Here is a 21,028-nt window from a genome sequence, read left to right on the forward strand (position 1 = left end):
GCATATAATGCGACCGCAAAAAGGAATCATACCTTGTACTCTTTATGCAAGGACTGTCTTCGGACAGCTTCAAATATCTCTTTGACGGAGATGCCTAGAAGTAGGCAACACAAATGACCGTTATCACGTATAACTTACACTGATGCACATGGATTTTAGTTGGATTTTATCTGTACTCAAGGGGACTCTTTGTACTGTTCACCGCGAAAGTTTCGCCCATTCAGCAATTCTGCAGCACACCAGACGAACCAGTGTATTGTATTCTGGTCGGATCACTCATTTCACGACAACTGATCGGGAGCTCAGTGAATATTCGAAAAAGATGCCTCACTCGATTACGCATTCCGGTGTTGGTAGCCTAAGCCTTTGAAAAGGAACACTGCCATGCATATATTCTCGGCTGACTTGTCGTCAAATCCATGATGCAAACGATGTGGTGATCTACTGCGATCGTCTCACCTGTCAGATTATCCAACAGGCGTGTAGCTAATGAAGTCGCGCATTTTTCTAATGGTCTTTTATATTGTTTGGTAAGACTACCAAACAGGCAAACTAGGAAATATCCATTTTTTGAACCTGATAAACTTGTTACATGAGCGGCATTCAAAATGGGAAAGCCTGGGCTACTGTAACAATTTGTTTTAGCGATTCTGCTCTTGTCGATTGAATATCATTACGTCATTTTAATTTAACGAATTGTTGCATAGATCACTCTTTTTTACGGGATAAACTATGATCGAAATACTGAGTTTCAACTTTGATTCTCAATGCGGGTTTCCAGGCACTTTAGCTGTATGCACTTCACGCAACACAATTAGCATTTTTTTAGCCAGTAACAAATAGTAAAAGGCCGACTGAATCTCATTCACACTTTTCGGGCTGACCTAACAAGATTTCATTGTGCAGAAATGGATTAATGACTACCCAAGTCCTCTAAACACGATCATGTCCCATCGATTTACAAGAATTCAACGGCTCTCCAGGTTAAGCCTCACTGGGGTGTTCAAGCTGGATTAGAGACTGAAGAAGCGTAACCTAAGTGTGAGCTAATTGGTATGACTATGTAGGTGTGTTCCTTTAAACAAAATGAACTACATTGCGTTTGTGTGGAATAACTTCGATCATGAAGGTGACCTATAGACCGGCCTAAGTTCAGTGGACAATCCCGGTCGACGAAGAAAGGACATTTTTTGGATAATCGTAGTTCTTTCCAGCCTCCACGGTTTTTGCACACACATGTGGTGGAGGATTGATTAATATTCATGCCACATTAAATTAGGGAGTTTGCCAACAAATTACAGAACCGTGAAACAAAAGGCTGATGACGGTCGAAAATGTACGTGTACATCTTGCAAAACTATCTATTCAATTAATTCATTTGTCCTCTTACTTGTGAGCGTAGAATCAAAATCTTGATGTTGTGCACCAGAGGAGATATGGTCATAGTTTTTAAACGACCTGGTCCCTGTTTCGAAGCCTTTGCTGATGACCTGTTTCTTGTCATTTAGGTGACATTAGTCGGCACAATAACCAGCCAACACGATTCTAGTTCTAAGTCACTCTTCTTTTAAACCTCCAACATTTGCCAGAATTCTGGTATCAAGCCTGCTTATTATGGTAATGTCACTCTGCGTACTGTATCTACTACCCCGTTTGAGTCTGATCCATACTTGTATTGTGGACACCCCTTCATTTGCACTATTGGTTTTGTAAGTAAAACCGTCCAAATTTCTGGAGCAGTTTAACCTAACGGAAGTCACTGAGCTGATCTGTCGGTGGTCATTACCGAAAATCATTTAGAGTTAGTCATCCAAGCCTAGCGAACGATCCCCCGCCTACACATAAAAATGGACTAGTTTCCTCTTTTGAAATTTGAACTTTTGAATGATTTGCAGTGGAGTACCGAAATATCGTAAATAACTTAATTTGGGACTGATTAATTCGGGATAAATCGTTGAATATCATTTTCGTAGTACAAGAAAAAATTCTACTCTGTTTGTTTAAGGCAACTGAGAGACTGTAAGACAATTTGAAAATATTACATTCACCATATCCATGATGATATTTAGACCGGGTGTTTGACTGGAGCCATTTTTGTGCTAAAACATTTTCATAGGCTGTCGCTGACAAAAGTCTCTCATCGGCTATTAACCCTACAAGTGAATGTTTAGAGTACATCACTATTCTCATGTCATATATATATATATATGTACATGAAAAAAGTCCTTTGTAGTGTTATGTCATTATTCAGTATTGCCATAGCCTTTCACAAGATAGAATTTGTTTCTGTCTACTTTCTGAAAACCTCTAAATCCGTCTGGATTATAGGTGAAATCCTTAAACGTAAACTGTAACGAACAACACTGCCAAACACTGCACACACCAAGTTTTTATGAATTTCATTAAAAACGTGGTCTGTTTACATTTTGCTCTTGGGGACAGGTTATTTCCCTTATTTGTTTCAGTAAGTTGCACTGAACAGCCATGTATCAGCATCTGGAGTAAGGCTCTCACAAGTTGCGCTAGATATCGGTTTTGGTATAAGCTAAGTTTTTAATTAAACAAACCGTTTTTCTTGCTTTCTTTACCTTGTTCGTGCGCTTGTAGGAAAACGTCACACCAGTCGGACGTTTCCATTATATAGGTGAATTGGAAATCGATGGATGAATGAATCATTGACGTGCAGACAGATGTGAATCGCTCACATAGGGTACGACCTAATCTGTGTTCTGATATTTTATGCAAACTGTCTTCACACCATCAATGGGAGCAATTACCGAATATGCGGTCTTGTTTGCATGTCCCATTAGGTGTGGTGCCAGGCTAGTACAAACTGCATACCAAAATAAGCGCTCTTTTAGAGGAACCTGGCTGAGGTATCCCGGGTTGAGGCGATATCATTCTAGTACCCAACGTATCATGAGTGACCCCCTAGACATTATAGATTTGCTATCAAATAAACATTTGTAAAGACTGTAAATCAAGCCTCTGACCGGATTGTCTTTGTTGGAATATTTACATTAAAGCAAGTGAAATCCATTTTACTATTGTATAAAAAAGTTGCAGCTGTCGAACTGCTGATAGTTAGAGGAGACTCGTATTTCTATCTAGATGTGGATGAATGCCAAGAAACCGAGAAGCGTTGTAGAGTTGTTGACCCGTATTGTGAATCCTCCGCGCTGTTCTCCACATGAAACTCTAAGAATTTCCGAACCCTCGTCCTCCCGACCTGTTGTTGAACAGTTAACAGTTGCGCTACGGACGTCTGGTCAGCAGTGTGATTAACTCATATTCAGGTAGAGTATGAGTCATTATCTCATTGATCCCGGAATTCACATCGATATTCAATTGCCACCTATGTCCTCTACTAACATCTCAGAAGGAGTGGACACGTAACTCTTGACTTGTTTCTCCTTTTGAGCTGTGTACAACTACCTGCTAAGTTCACTTTCAACTCTCGATGTGCTGTCCTATAGGCTGCGGTCACTAGCCTACATTATAAATGCGGTTGATATTAGGCGCAATAGACGCCGGATAAAAGCGCACTGGCAAACTAATTCAAACCGCCTGATAAGTCATACGATGCTGTTACCTTTTATGGTTGTGAAGATAAAGGGCGATAAACCAGGTATGAAATCGGTTTGGACGCGTCCGACATTATACGGCAAGTTATCTGAAATTGTGCACAAACCCATTTGAATGGTGGCTGATATAAACCGATTGGATATACTTCATTCTTTCAGAAGACAATCGAAGAAGTGTCAGTAATAAACAGAACGACCGAAGAATTTAACACTCACCAAGCTGAGATGGTTAAGCTCTATGACAGCAAAACTATAAAGTAACCGAAACTATTTATTTACTTTGTAAAATGATAGACGGGTAGTGTGAATATATTCGGACCAATGCCTGAAAGCCACTGGCCGTTTCGAAATCAGAAGTAGCATATTCTTTCCGAAAATGTAAATAAAAGGATTGCGAAAAGGGGAAGAGATGTCGACTGAGTCGAAGTAAACAATTCTGTCATTAGGTACTCGGACTGAACGAGCTGAGTTGTTCCACCAACTGGGGGGCAAGACCCAAATTTCTTGATCCATTTATAATCACCTACGGCAGTAAATTACGTATATCTAAAGGTCTCACTCCAAGATGAATGACCGTTATTGGTCCACAGATATGCCTAAAACAACAGATTGGTCTCGTTAACAACTTTGTGGCATACACGTACGCTAAACAGCCCCATTCACGTAGAAAAACATTTCCCAGGCAAACTCGGTTTTGTAGATGGAAGCAAAGGATTTTTCATTTAATTTGCCATGTTTAGTGGGATTTACATCTAGATGTTAGTTTGTAATCTAGGTAGCTGTTCAGTAAAAGTGATAAACGCTTTGTAGCTTATTCAAGCTTTCGAGCGGTTATCATGGTTCCATCTGATTTGTCAATAAATGCATGTAAAGCTACGAATTTCGAAGAAATCGTGTCAGAATCCAATCATTTGCTGGGTTAAATTGTGATTAGTTTATACTTCATTAGGTAGGACTTCACGCCTTGGATATTGCTGGCAACACTTTATTTTTATTTCGAGCGATTATTTGTTGTGCGAAGGTGCTTGTCTTACCTGTGACAGTTTATTCTGTGCACTTTGCGATCTGAGGACCTTGGGCAGAGTCTAGAATCTGAACTACAATCCACGCGATCATTAGCCTGCCATAAGGAGCCTGGGAACATTTTTAAATTTACTGTTTTGCGTCAAGTATAAAAAAGCATCTTACGATAATGATATCTGGGTGTTCATTTATGAGCCTGCTAATCAACGTTTGGTGGCTGATATGAAGTAGAACTAAGAAGTAGTCCTTCAAGGAGTATGAAATCTTATAAATAATGGATTGGACGGTGAGCAACGGTACACTTTAACTGAAAGCTAATTAAAGGGTCGTTAGCTGAGATTTCCACTGCTTTTCTGCGGTAATGGATGGACTCGAATGCATTATTTATAGTTTTTCACACTGAGTTATCTGAACACAGAACATCCCCATAGATAGCCTAAACGACCTTATTTGGGAAAAGGGGGTAAATATCCCCCATTATGAGCGACAAATAACGTACTATCCTAAATTTTGATACAAAGAATTGGCTTTTAGGAACGTGGGGAAAACAGGAATGACAAAATTTCAAAACTACGCTAACTACTTTTATGCACACAGCGCTCTTACTATTTAACTGTCCTCATATTTAATTTGGTGCGGGTACCATAACACTGACCAAAATATTCAGATGGAACAAGGTTAGCTAACCCTAAAAGATATACGCTAATTGTCATATTTGAGTACTAGCCTGTCCTAAAGTAGTTTTGCGTGCCATGCACACTGTGATGGGCATATACATATATGCAGTTTAATGGCTTTTGTTCTCTAAGTTTATAAATTAACACAATTTGCGTAATGGACACATACCCAGATGAAGAAAAAAGGTGGCTGTCACACCAAAACATTATTATGTAACATAGAAAACTATGCTATTTATCCGCAGCACGTTGAATAGCTAATTATACTGCTTTTGGATCCACATGTCAGTAGCCAAGGCAAGTTCACACACGAATAATAAACCTGGCGTTTTGGGAGGTCGTGTGAGAATTACCTTTCATGCAACGTCGTAAAAATATGTAAATGGGCGGCTTAGATAGTTTGAGTGAGTTGTTTGCAATTTGGCGTTCAGTGTTTGAAAGTAGAACATCTATCGTCGTTACAGAATGATACATTCTTATTCATGAGATAAGAAATTTCTTTTGTGGTTGTATTTTTTACTCCACGAAAATTTCCCCTCTTGTTTATTTTGTTCTGTTTGATGTTGTCCTTTCTGCTACGGGTGAAAAAGTGAGGAATGCTTTATTTCGTGTGTACGGGACGGTGGTACAAGTAATCCAAACATAACTTCTTCCTTTCCCGGTATTGTATGTGGTTCTAATAAATGAAACATTTGTTCCACTGTGCTCAGTTTGAGTGTTTTCTTGCTTTAAAATGTTCTAATCTGCTAAATTCAACTGGAATTTTATCCATCAATAGTTTTCTGGCCGACCAAAGGTGTTCTTAGTGTACCCAGCAGCCATATCAGCTTTCCCATCACACACAAGAGCATATGCAATTGGTTAATTTTGTTCACTATTACGAACTCCTTTGAGAAAAAAGCACAGTTCACTTCGTAAGTTCTATGCAAAACACGTCTTCCACAAAAAAATGATCAACACCTTTGATCAAGAAAGCATCTTGAATTTCGATGCAAATATTGAAGAAATGTCAAAATTACTCAGTTGGAGATATAGTTTCTTGTTGGTGAATGGAAACACACTTACGACAATCCTCCCTGGGAATTTCAGCCAATCAAATTCTATCCCTGGGTCAGCCAATCGGAATTATCAGGAAGCGGTGGTCGAGTCTGGCCATGAATTTATACCGCAGTACCACTGATCACCGATTACTTACTGAGAACACACTAACGGACATTTATATTCATTCTGGGTTAATTGTTCAGTTCCAGATCCAATGTGTTAACAAGCTGCTTTGGACATACTTTTTTCGGAATAAATGGCAAGGAAACCATCACCATTTATTCATGGGACAGAGCTTCAACGACAACATTCCATAAAGTCCGACGAGTACTTTCAACCAGAAAAACCGGTCATTCCAAGTTCACAGAGACCAACCGCGATACCTGCAACCCCATGGTTAAAAGGAACTGAACAACCAAGAATTATTGAACGAGTTGTGCTGAACTCACCAAATCTGGAAGGCCGGGTTCAGATTCCCCATGAAGCATTCAGAACTAGAGATCAGCCGACCGCACAACAGCCACGCTATCTCGGCGTTATGGATCACTGTCTCAGTGGTCACTCATCTATTGTCGCAGTTAGTCGAGTTTCTCAGCAACCGTCTTTTGAATCTTATGATTCATCCCTAAGCGCTGCGAGCTGGGCTAGTTCAAACGATCCTGAAGTAACGAACATTTACATGTCTAACGAGAGGAATACGTTCCAAAATACACAAGCGGGATACTTTGAGAACACACGCAATAAGTCTGATGACACAAAACAAGAACGTCTTTCCCAAGTCACTCATGGAAAGACAGGAAAACAACCTGCGCAAGTTTTCGATGCAGCCGAAGCAGGACCCAGCTCCAGAAGCACGGAACAAAGGGAGATGGGAGGATCCTCTCGTAAGGAGACAATCACATCAACTGAGAGCGATTCAAAGAAGTCCAACAGTAATTTGCGGCCGAAGCAAGGGGTGAGTCAATACAGGTTTTCCTAGCAAAGGTTTTAAAGTTGGCAGCTTTGGAGTTGTGAACGTGAAGAATGAATGACTGCTAGGCTTCTTCTGTTTGATGTAGACGTATCCAATGTTAACATGCGTACAAACTATCAATCCCAGTAGTTTCCCCGTTAGTTGAATAATAAACGTAATGAACGTAATCAGATTGCTTGACGATAATGTTATGCAAACTAAACTCCGCGAATTGCTACATGATGATGAGCTAATTGAAGCACTGTAAACCAAGATTTGGCCTACCGGAATGTTAATCTGCATATTAATCTGTATCAGGTACCAGTCAGACATCGTTTATCAGCTGCATCGGTGCTTCTAATGCATCTGGCACAACCTTTGGACCTGAATTCTAACTGAGCTTATGCAGCGCGGCATTTTGTCTATCTGACTGTTTAATAGTATACGCATCCAAACAAAAATTAATATGCTTGATGAATCAGCACAAAACTGCAAGTTGTTGGCGGTGGATGGATACAAGTCGGTTGTTAATAATATCTGAGAACCTATCATGTAAATCCAAATATGATAGAATGGACTCCATTCACCAGTATGTAAAGCTTTTAATTTGGTTCAGTCTAAGTGAGACCTTTTCTGTCGACTGAAATTGACGGCGTTGGATTAGCAGAAACTTTAACACCTTCATAGTAAAAGGGAGGATGGCCGGATAATTCACAAAGTCCTAACCAGCCTCAGAAGGCGAAGCCTCGTTAAGTGACATCAGTGTCTCACCCGACTCAGTTTCAGACATAAGGCAATGAGTCAGTTAGATTTAATTCCAAACTGTAGATTCATTACGCTACATCAGTCGGTCACTGGTAATACCAGTAGTCTCTTGATTTTGCAAATAATGTATATTTAGTTAGGAATTTGCTCACTGTTCTATGGGCCAATTGCGTTAACGTAATAAACTGTTGGATGGATTGCATGTGGTTGAAAGCAGTTTATAAGAACAATTATGTAAACACCACAATTACAAATAGCCTGGAGTTACAGAGTTATAGAATAGCATGGGATTTCAGCTGTGAGGGTGATCAAACTCAACCGACGTATGGTTACTATCCATCCAACAGCTAAGGCATACGAACAAAGAATAATTTAAACAGAGCAATGGTGTTATTTGGTCGGTTGAGCGGTTGCCGCTTTGAGAAAAACTCAGATGTTCTTTCACAAGTATAGGGTATCGACCTATTTTTTACCGCTTTCATATAAACCTGCGATGTTTGGTTAGGGAATCATGAACACCAACAACATGCAGCAATTCACAGTCCAGACCAGACAAAACGTTACTTGTTGCAGACTGTGCAATTGCTGATTTTTTCAACAAACGTCTATGGATAACAACACAAAAATTCCGAAAAGCAGTCAATGTGCCGGTGGCCTCCACGATCGTAGGAACCACCGAAATTTTGAGGTTCACTCAGCGACCAAACTAACCGTTTAAGGGATTTGACGGGAACGTAATGATGGAATGGAATTTAACAATAGATTAAATTTTCGGGTTGAAGAGTGTATCGGATAAAACCAATATGAAGATTAATAGGTAGGCTGTCAGGATGCACGAAAAACTAACTTAAAACAGTTGCAGCTCGTCAATCAGTGTACATTAATATTCTTTGAATAGTTTGTTCTTTCTTCACTAGATGCAGATAACAATCACAGAAGTAATCCACAGAAGCAATTTATCCTTTTGATCTCAGGAACAACGGAAGTTTGTAATGAAAAAACGTATGTCTATCTAACTCGCACAGCACACAATAAGTGAAATACCGACTATTAATAACAAAGCAGTGGGTTGCACAACATGTTAATCTACTGTAGAAATCAGTATGATTGGAATAACCCTGTGAATATTATACCTGAGTTTTCATCAGTAAAATACAGTTTGCCGCTGGACGTCCCAAGGATATTGGCTGTAGGTTACTTTGAAATCAAAGGGACTGCCATAACTGCTGCGGCCATTCTGTAACTCACCCGTTTGAAAGTGGAATCTTTTCGTAATTATCGGCCAACGAAGACCAAATTTGAGCCGGGTCTTTAAGAAATCTAGCGCAGCTGTCCCCTCGATCTCACCAGAAATATTCAGGTGACACGGGATGCCACAAAAAATGAGAAGCCTAAATTATTCGCTCCCATTTTAAAGTGGTCCAAAAATCAGTCCGTTATCTTCCGTCGTTTACTGTCTTGCTTTCCTTTGAGCATTGGAAATCCCAATATCAGTTTATTTATCATTATTAACAATAAAGTAACTTATTTAAATTTCCTGAAAGATAGACACATGCGTAGCGGCTGGCTTTCACATTTCCGCTCATATCTGGCACAGGACAATTGAGGTTATCAAGCATTCCGTCGAAGTGCACGGTTCCCGTTTCAGACTGCGTAAACAAAGAATGAGCCATATTTCTCGAGGTCGGATGATCAGAATAACTGACTTGCTTTAAAACAAGCTAATTAAAACTCAATCTGAAAATGGAGCATCGTTTACGAGTTTCAATTAAGATTTTACCCTGTGAGAGCAGTCTGTCTCTCTTGAAAGACCGAGAAGTACTCTATTGCGGTTTTCTCCTTACTGAAAATCAACTGCACTGCGCAGTTCACAAAAGTCCAGGGGGCTTTAAGCAGTTCACCTATAGGAAATTTTCAAACTGAACTATGGGTCAACAAAATACTCCACTCAACAAATAACTCTGGGATTCATGCGCCTCGCAGTTGGCGTGCGTTTGATCAAACAGACTATTTGAGAAGGTTGTATGCAAAAGTTTTAGTGTTTCCTTTGATTGTTCAGAGAACCGTGATGATTAAGTCATTAATCGGTGAGTTTAATTCAGCCAAACAGTATTTGTTGCTTCATTTTCGAAGGAAACCAAAGGTTTTAAACTTCAGTTTACAAATGCACCTCATTTCTTATCGCCCAACGACTAGAAATATTTAGCTGAGTTTTGTGTAGTCGGTTGTTTGATCTCAAAACTTTCGATCGTATTGTTAATGTTGATCAGAAAGGCAAACCTAACTCATGTTCAGTAGGACTTCCTCCAGGGTACACACAATCAAGCGAGACCAATGTTTTTTTTGAAGAAAGTTCAGCCGTAAAGCTAGTGGTGAAATAATTTCCGCTTCTGTGCTCCCGAAATGAGCAGAGCACAAACAGAGCGCATTTTTCGAATTCTGAAAAGATGCTTTTTGTTTAAATGTTGCTTGGCTGAAGTTCCAACCGTTTTAGCCCCTTCTTGGTGGGTTTGGCTTCTTCCTCGTTAGTCGACTGGTTAAGTGTGTAGAAACACCATGATTTCCTTTTATCGAACAAGTGCGTCAACGTTCATTTCGGGCTAGTTAGTCTCTGAATTGGAGCTAGGATTTAGAGCTATGAATGAATCCCTAAATTTATATCCGACGTTGACCTTGCAGCTACCAACTTGAAGCACATGATTTTCTGCCACGTTTTTTCACGCACGGCGCAGTCTATTTTCAACGTTACTTTGGCTAAACAGAATTATTTTTGTCACCACAGTTGGAAAAGTCGAAAGAAAATAGGAAAAAATTACATGCTGCTTTTTTTCAACATATCCAACTGCCAAGTAATTTCATCGAAGCGGAGCAGAGCGGTATATGACACATTGGCCTTTGCAGTGTGAAACTCAAGATGAAACTCAAGAGAGCACACATTACTCCACAAATTGCTCCAGTTTTAAAGCATGTAGAATTTATTGATCTTACTGTCCAAATTTTGGCCATATCTGAGTGGGACCAAGGTTTTTCACTACATTTATATAAAAACTGGAAACTGATAATGCAAACAAGCCTTGTAAGTAAAAACTGTTTTCAAAAACTGATAAAACAATGTGGCGACTATAGTAGTAGTTAAACGGCCGGTAAATTGACTAGACTCATGCGCATTCCCCTTTACTCTCATGTGAGTAGTTCCCACTTACCCTGAGTGGAGGTTGATCGAGTAGGTATATTTGCGCGACGAAAAAAAGGGTGTGCAAAATCACAATGAAAAACCAGTAATTAGCGTCTCATCTCGTCAGCTGTTTGGCTAGTGCGCACTTGTGTGTCGTGGCAACAGGAATGCACGAATTTCTGGGTTTCAGTTAACTTGTTAACTACACGTTCAGCTGTGCCTTAATTAACTGATCAGCTACCCTTCGTTTAAGAATGCTTTAAGTTTCCCTGCCAAACTTGAGAAGTGGAGTGCCTTCCGAAAGCACAATAATAATACGTTACTGAGAAAGAAAACTTTTCTGTTACCATTCCATTTTGAATGAGTTGCGATTTTTGCTTCAGAAGTTGTTTCAAATGCTCCAATTAGGCGGGCATTTTGACGCCTGTGATCGTTAAATCCAACTTTACGACTCAGAATTGGAAACAGGAAGCAACACGCATTTGTTTGTGAGTAAGAAATGTTACTTATAACGCGGTTGAAATTTGCACTACGGCTGTTGTGCTGAATGTCCCACAAAGGCAGCATGGCCAAACAGCTGATGAGTATAAAACACGACCCATACAACAAATATTCGGCCGGAAAAAAATTATTTCAGCTCAGGTGGGCGGCAGTTTCCTTCAGCAAAACCATAGTTCTGACGTAAGACTGCAATCAGGTGATCAGTGAATTTGATCAGCATTTTTGGTGCTTTTGCGAGACAAATGGGGAAATTGTTTTTTTAGAGAGACAAGACAATATAGGATGGCAAATTGAAGAAAACAAGGAATTGTAAAAGAGACCCATTGTGCCTTTTTTAAAAGTAAGTAATTTAGAGAGAGAAGACATCCAGAACGGAATGGGTGGCTATACTACATTATTCCTACCAAAAAGTACAACGCCCTCATTTGCTAGCTAGCCTTTTGTTTTATCGGATCTCTCTATGTCCTTAGGTGCTTTTAAAACCAACCTATTCAAAGAACTCCCTCAACTTCAGGATTGATTGCTTCGGTTAAGTAATAATGACTGACTGGAATAATAATTATAAGCAATCATTTAGCCGTAATAGCTCTTCGGTATCTAGCTGGCAAACCACTCGAAGGAATCAGGGAGGCTGAGACTTTGTCACGCTATCGAAGCCATGAAAGGTGAAGCCAAGAAGCAGATATGTCCGAACCAGAATATTTCAGACAGCCTCAACGGTTGAGCTTCCGAAAGTTCAGGGTTTAATTCTAGTTCAACAAGAAACGCGAGCGCAATAAACATTTAAAAAGCTATCAAAACGGAGATGAAAATAAAACCGGTTTAACTAGGCTGACAAAGATCTAATTTACCACAAAACTGACGTTAAATAGAATTTTTATTGCTCTGCTAAAAACTGCACAGAAATTCAATTTGACCAATGATGTCGAAGCAACGTTTTTGAATGTATGCAGCTTCCAGAAACCACAAAATTGATGACAAACAACAGTGATCGATAGATGCAGTGTTGTCACCTGAAACACAGCAGCGTCAATTGTTTATACTAACACTGTTATCAGAGGCTTACAGTATATATATATATATATAATTACAGATAAGTGTTCATACGATATATAAATGTTCATTCAGGCTTTATAGTTTACGGGCATAAGAATTTCAAATTTTACCAACCAATTATACTCGAAAATAATGAAAAAATGATGCAACCAATGGCATTATATAGGAACAAAACCTTTTTACCGTTACGATGTAAAGGGTTTAAGAGCGGAGTTCTTTTAACTCCTTCCACGGAGGAGGTATCTTCGCTTCACTGCACATTAGTCGGTTGGTGAGCTATCTTATATATATATATATATATATATTACAGATAGTGTTCATACGATATATAAATGTTCATTCAGGCTTTATAGTTTACGGGCATAAGAATTTCAAATTTTACCAACCAATTATACTCGAAAATAATGAAAAAATGATGCAACCAATGGCATTATATAGGAACAAAACCTTTTTACCGTTTACTGAATGTTTCCGTTCCTGTTCATTTAGGCACATATCTTCTTATTTCGAGCCAAATGCTCTGTTCTGGCATGAATTCATTAAGCTTAAGACACAAAAATTACGGGCTTTATGTTGTCCCGTTTCCTAAGACTACAATAAAAGCTTTGATCTCCAACGACATGCAGGTGTGCAAAATGGCAAAATTTAAATTCGTTGTATAACGTTTTTTGCTAGAAAGTTACACACTCGAAAATCAAGTACGCTAAATTTTGATCTTCTTGGATGCACAACATTACAACTTTAGACTGGCACTTGCTTTTCGAAGGTTGCAGAGGAACCCCCAAAACAGAGAATGTAATACGTTCAAGGAATGTTCACTTTCAAAATACACTTTCTAAGAGAGTTAATCATGACGGGTGTTCAACAAACGTTTTCCTACTCAGTTAAATCGCCTTCAACCTCACTTACCACAAAGTAACGTATGAACCCGCGGCTTTAGAGGTTACTACTCTGCGTCATGGAATCGAGATTTATAAGTGTTCTCGTCTTCACATTCTAACTAATGGGAGTACAAGCAGTGGTAAACTTAAAACTAGGGCACTCCAGCGTTTGTGGATTTATTTGTTTCTACTTGTCGGTAGTTTCTAGTTGGTCTGTGCAGGCACGTTGTTTAAAAAGATTGATGGGAAGGAAAATAACCGACGGAATAGATGGATTCAGACGAAAGCACAAAGGTTATACTTCTCCAACACTGATGTCGTTGAAACTTAAGTGGGACGTTCAGTCATGCGTAGAGGGGATGTTCTGTTTGTTCACCAACCAGTTATTCGAAAAGTAGATTCCAATTGACGGATAAAAAATTGCCCCATTGCTATTCAATTTTTTTATCTTTCTGCTGTGGGCGATTGGTTCTTAAGTTGTATTATATTTTGTCTCATGTGGATTAAACTCAACTCATTTTGGCTAACTTTTTTAGGCATTTTATTTCAAACCACAAATTATTCATCCTTGTCGTAGTAAATGTTCCAGGAAAACGACAGTCATAAATGTATGATATTTCATTCTAGCCGTTGCCATAGATACAGACTAATTATAAGCTTACTTTGTGAGGCTAGAAACCTAATGAAAGTTTTTTAAAGTTGCAAGTAGACGGCAGACAAGGGAAACGTGTAACCAATAAAAAGCGATAGTTAATTTTACAAATGAAAAATTAACCCCTTCTACAAAGAGAAGAAAGCCAATAGCACATCAAGCCAACGCCCGGACGGAAAAATGGGATAAACTGATCACTCTGCTTCCCCATGCTCTTGAAATTTTGCAGCAAATTCTGGAAACTGCATATCGTCTTCAATACATAATTGTAGACGGTCTTATTTTATCTGTTACAGTTGCACTTTCATCATGGATATCGTCTATATTAGCCTAAAACCGACGTTCGTTTATATGACGTCGTACATATAAATCATGCTTCGTCCGAACACAGTTGCGGGACCACGTGAGTACTTTATAGCCGTGTTCAAATGGATAACGTCGGAAGAATATTGCGGCGTTTGCATTCCGGCAGATGGCTAATACGTGTACCTATTAGTCAGTTGAACAAAAATCACACGTTGACTTATCTCCCAAACGCTAAGTGAAAAACGCCACCACTGCATGGAAGGCGCACTTACCGTTTTACGGTGCTGATGGTTTCCTTCCAGAAAATCAATGAGCAATATTTTTTGAGAAAAACTTACATTAATATATAATAACTAACTTTTGGTAGCCGTAATAAAGGTGGTAGTAAAAACCCAGGTGTATTCTCGCGATAGGCTTTCCTCAAAGTTTTTTTTGAATTTACACTTCCTTCAATGCAGCTTCTTTATTCCCGAATGTACTGCGTCATCTGACATGCATTGGGAAGTTTTTTATTCACTGCTTAATTTGTTTTCTTTTTCTAACTAAAGCAACATTTTTACTCGACTAATCTTTGTTAGCTTGCATCTAATGCATAAAAATCATATGTTACTCGTCATTATATCTTTTGAAGAGGCGGTACACATGTGAAAATACTTGTGGACAAACAAAACGCTCATTAGTGTGCAACAAAGTCGTTGGTCTCCAAGGTGTCTTCCAAAAATGTAAATACTTCTGAGTAACTTTAAGGTGTAGAGATTTCATATAAAATTGTTCGCTAGCTGCTTTATCACGTGAGTTTTATAAGTATCATATGAAAACACTTTAATGGATGCGTGTCCATACTCTAGATTTCTCTGGCGTTTTTACTGTATTCTTGATGTCACTTGCTGCACCTTCTTTTGCGCAGCGAATGTTTTAATCGCCTGGTTGAATTGGATAGTCGCGTGGCATCGCTCTTCATCTACAATGGCCAGTTTCTCTGTGCAAATTATAGGGAATTGAAAGTCAAATCACCCGATTGATTTTATGCTTGCACCGCAAACCAGTTGAGCACCCGGGGGTAGTCCCAAGTCAGCTAATGTTTACTTGTCCATTTCTTGGATCAACGGTAGAAGACATTTAGTACACACTTAGAGCAATTTGCTTGGTTCCACATCAAGTCAGTTATTCAGATCGTTGGCGCCAGTTGGACTAGGAAGGTACGTTTTCGGATTAACGATTTGTGTGCATATATTCGAACAAGGGGACGTACAGTGACTGAATCTTACCACTAGATTTCCAGTTACAAGAAATTGGCCTGACCATTTTAACCGCCGCATTTTGGACATTTCAAATAACGTTTTTACAAGGATCCATTCTATCGTTTAACCCTATCCTCCAGCCACTTATGCATTTAATAGGCAAAGAAACCCCGTTAGTTTTGCACGGTCACTGAGCATATAGAAGATGCATTTTACCTTCCCGGATTGTCCACATTGGATGGCGGCTCATGTAGTTTATCAGCAAAAGCACAGATATTTTTGACAACTACCGTGTACACGAAGGTGGCATTTAATTCATGTATGGATTTGAGTAGGTGTGTTCTGCCGGGATTTTTTCAAGGCATCACCAAATTCTCCCACGTTTTAATAGTCCAGACGCTCAGACTTGCTCCTTCAATATACAGAACTTGCACATCTAAATTGTCTGGCTCTTCGTCATTCTAGCAAATTGAACACTATCTTCAGGATTTAGGATGCTACAAACTCTGGTTAGGTAGTTTGCAAACGAAGTGTGTCAAAATGCGTTGCGGCGAATAAACACCAGATTCATTCATCACCTGAGTCATTGTACGCGTCAAGTCTACATGACTGCACACCGTAGGTGGCCCCGCTAACATTTCAATTGTGTATGGATTTTGTCTTTGTGATATGTGGAATCGTCAGAGATGTTTTTCCGAGTGTTCTCTGAGCACTGAAATGATGAAACCTATGCAGCTGCAGACTTAAAGTCCACAGTCATTATTGTCTGCTGTACTAAACGTGAATTGATCGTCTGCAGTAATTCGAGACACTGAAAAATCGACAAATAAATCTGGCTTTCATAACCTACATTACAGGGTTTCTGTTCTGCACCAGAACAACACTAGCTTGCTATATTCCCAATGAGTAAAATCATGCCTAATTTGAAAAGACCCTCAAGACCCTGGAGGTAAATTAAAAATACTACACGGCATACTTATTGCAAGATCGGTTCGAGCACACAAAAAAATAATTTTTTATTATTGGAGGGAACAATCTAGTGTCACGAACTGAAATTAATTTCACCAGATTTAGTTCAAGAAATAACACCAAGAAGTGATTCAAACTGGTGGTGGAAAATGGAAACACATGCACAAAGGACTTTGTAATCGGCATAAAAAGTACCAGAGGGTTTTTCTGGGCTTCTTCTGTAAAAGTATAGCACTCCTTTAGGCGATTTCTGAAGAACCGCAGGAAATTCTGTCGATTGGATGTTTCAATTCGCGAAATGGACGAAATGCTGACACTGCGGAAAAGTTTTGTTTTGTTACTGTAGGTGAGCGGAGCAGACAGAGGAAATATTTTACATCCATTAAAAGAAAAATTCTTTTTTCGAAATCACAAAACTTCCCTGCAAGCTACTGCAATTAAAATGCGAATCACTATTGAAACAGGACACCGTTATATCTAATAGAACCTCATTGACTCTGAATGATTGTGAGCCGGATTATTCAGACCGTTGAGGCAGTAAGATTTCTCCTCACACAAACAATTGTGTGAAACTCATTATGTCATGCAGCAAAGCTGCTAAAGGCAACATTTTGCTCGTACGATTAAGAAACTTTCCCCAGTGTGAATTTATGGAAATCTTCACATAACAGAAGGCACTACCATATAAAATAGTGGAACGTAATCTGCTCATACAGAAGCTCAGCCGTAGTACTCTTTCGAAACCTAACTGCTATACTACCTGTGTAACGGTGATACTACTGATCGAGGGGCACGCGAGTAGTATGCGTTGTTCGTAGAGTTTCGCTTTGCGTCGATTGAAAAATGGAATTCCGTTGCGGAATTCTCGGGGCCACATTGCAACATTTGCTTTTATTTCACCGACGAATGATTGGAGGCAATGAATCCCCAGGAAGACTCGTTCGGGTGAAGATCTGTATCCAGGTTTTGTAACTAAGATGCAGATTAGAGGTTTGCTGCCTTGTCCAATGGTCTGTAACCGGTCAGTTGGCATTTCCGAATTGATAACTCCGCAGCGAAAGTCTTCTTTCTTTCACCAGAACGAAGCAGGCTGGGATACTGCCATGTTGCCCAAGCCTACACAGAGACGTCAACATGCAGCTGTCGGATTCGAACCATGTTCAGTAAATTCGCTCTCTAAACACTGAACCAACTTCCCCTGTATGTTTACTGGTTTTCAGAAACCTAATGAACGTTTTTAATTCTGCAGTCTGTGTTCTCCCTGAAAGCTTACGACAGACTCTGCGATAAAGTTGAATTTGTAAACTTAATCAATTAGCTGAAAAACGTTCATGATTTGTGGATTAAAACTGACGTTATTTTGAAATCCAAACTTTCTTATCTTACCAAATCGCTTTTTTTCTCACTGATACCTTAACAGTGGTGCTTCACGATGAAATATCGTGACGCAATATTAAACAATAAAAATAGATGAAAGGTCTTGCATGTCTCTAACTAGTTGAGGGTTTTGAGATCGTTGTAACTTGAATAATAGAATTTACGAACCAACTGAAAATACATGTGTCAGGCCAAACCGGATTGCAAGGAGCCTAACCACACAAATATCGACATACTGATCAGAGAACCACCTGAAATTAACCTCTGCCCAGTTGGATGCTATGTGCACGGATCACAATTAATTAAGACTTGTTGAAAGTGTACCAAGGGAGACATGTAACTGGACTGCCTCTTCGTGGCTAATTACAAACTTGTAGCACTCACCTGGTGCATAGTAGATATTAATAATCCATTGCGTCGTAAATTAGTCGGAAATTCTACAACCCCTTTTTTGCACAACAATGACATTTCCTCTACCCAGAAGTGCAAACTATTTATGTGATTCTCTTTCAGCTCCTAAACTCATCCTGCTTGCATCACTGGGCTGGCTTAAATAGTCATTTTTCCATATGCGGTAGTGGCCCTCCTAAATATTGAAACAATCGTGCAAATAGATTGAAGGCTTGTGAGGTTTTGTACCCTAGAATGACATGCTCGGATACATTTCATTTTTAAGAGTGTTCTATCCTCGGATGTCTGATGATGCTTTTTTCGACTGCTTTCAAAATGGCATGAAATGACTGCTTAACCTTTAGAAAATGAGTTCGTTTTGTAAAATTTGCAACCAAATGAACACAAGGTTTTTTATTTAGACAAAAAATAATATCCGCCACGGATATTCTGCTAATTTTATTGTCTCGTAGTCATCTGGGACGCTGAAAACCAAACTGGGCCGATAGTACATTCAAGCTCCACATTAACCCAAAATAATATAAGACGGTTTCAATGTGAATTCCTGTAAGCCAGACACTGTTTCATTTCCAGGAACAGAAAGGATTTCTAAACCATTACTACCCACCCATCACCTAGAGAAGTCTGATACCGTTCAAAACAGAATAAAATTACAAGACACAGTTCATCCAGTTAAGAAGAAGAACGGTTTGGCCTAACTGCTCTTTGGTAAAAAAAATCACTTAGGTACAGTTATAGGACACACAAGCTGAATTTGGACGAGCTTATCCGGCTGCACAACCAATTAGTCCGTCAACGACGAATCAAAACGTAATAAGCAGTCCACCAAATAATACACCTGATGTTGCTGCCTGGCACCTGTATTTCTAGACGAAAGCGATGAGGATCAACTTGAGGAATCTAGGTCTATGTTTCTGGGCTCTGTCCACAATACGCAAGTCATTCACAAACATTCCAGATAAGAAACCATACTTCTGTTGGAGAAAATGCTACACGCATCATCACTGTCCGATTAACTAATATGATAAAGAGATAAACAAATTCTTGAGCTTAATTGGGCATGAAATATCGGCTATACCTTTATGAGATTAGCTAGTTTTACATGACAGATTACTGTTTAAAAATGCAGTTAAGCGTTTTGTGAGCAAGAATTGTATCCAAAGTTGTGTGTGGGCTGATCGTGGCGTTTTTGTTGCGGCCGGTCCGGTGCAAGTGTAAACCACACGTATTTATATTTGGGGACAATGGATAGAAAGGGACGCTCACCAAAATATTTCACGACTCAGTCAATTTCATCCTGTGACTTGGCTACTCAAAGTGGCGCAGTTCGCCTGACGACATATTTGTGTCAAAAATATTGTAGTGCACGTAGCTGGCACGACCAACAATCCCTTAATAGCTTGCGTTGGAGTATTTGATAGCAACATGGGGTTATAAGTTCTGCTTTCTTCCCATTAACAGTTTGTTGCCAAATACTTTCTCCTGGAAGAATACGACCGCAGACCAGTATCAAAACTGCACACCGGATGGCCACCATCAATTTGCAAAGAAAAGTTGCGCTTACTGATATGGACACGTGCCGTGCGCACCAGCCCTCCTGACTACTAACCCGAAAAAGTTGTACGCCAAAATAGTGCACGCTGTTGATGACCCAGAAGAATTTGTTCATGGGTGGTCATAAATGCTCGTTACAACCTATTCACTGCGTGTTTTATTTCTGTAATAACCAAAAGAACGTACCGGTACAAGACGCAAATGCGATTAAAAGCATTGAAGTCTGATTAGGACTTACTCGGCGTACATACCGCACTCATGGTCTCAGAATCAACTGGGACAAAGAATCATGTACTAGATCTCGAACGATAGAATTTGCGGTCTGTAAATACCTAGTGTGTACGGCGTCTATCGCCCAAATTTACCTGCATGTTAGATAATTTAGTACGAACTTTAATCTCGAAAATGTAGCTCTGGCATTTGACAGTGCCATGATTAGAAATGGTGGAGTGCAGTGAGATGGCATAAACGTGGATCACACGGCAAACTGAATTGTCAAGATCAGTAGGAAGACACGCTGGACAATGCGTGGTACGTTATTGTTGGCGCATGAGCATGATGCAATTGCTGGAGCTGGAGACTCAGTGAAGTCTCATTTAGTCAATTACTGTTCTTGCATTGATCATCTGATTTCGACAACAGCGCCCACCTATTGAGTCCTGGACAATACCTATATTACTTACTTATTCCGAGCGGTCGTTTTCTACCAGGTATGCATATGTACAGCAAAACGAAGAAACATGGTGACAAAATGATGTGCAAATGCACCGTCGAACTACTTCAAAGTTTTTTTCACGCTCGCTAAACCGCTCGCGCTAAACTAAGACGGGTACTGCAAATGACTCCACGGGGAATGTGACCGT

At 39.6% G+C, this 21,028-nt stretch overlaps 1 protein-coding gene across 1 annotated transcript in view; it reads left to right on the forward strand.

Moving 5' to 3' along the window:
* Positions 1-6,487: 6,487 nt before the first annotated feature.
* Positions 6,488-21,028, forward strand: part of T265_02594 (hypothetical protein) — a gene marked incomplete at both ends in the record, with an annotated part of 52,889 nt that continues 38,348 nt past the window's right edge. Inside the window, one exon of the mRNA XM_009166873.1 lies at positions 6,488-7,280. Coding sequence (XP_009165137.1) covers positions 6,582-7,280 — 699 coding nt within the window. The remainder of the gene's footprint in view (positions 7,281-21,028) is intronic.

This window comes from Opisthorchis viverrini (genome assembly GCF_000715545.1).
Source record: "Opisthorchis viverrini unplaced genomic scaffold opera_v5_31, whole genome shotgun sequence".
Classification (NCBI taxonomy): Eukaryota; Metazoa; Platyhelminthes; class Trematoda; order Opisthorchiida; family Opisthorchiidae; genus Opisthorchis; species Opisthorchis viverrini.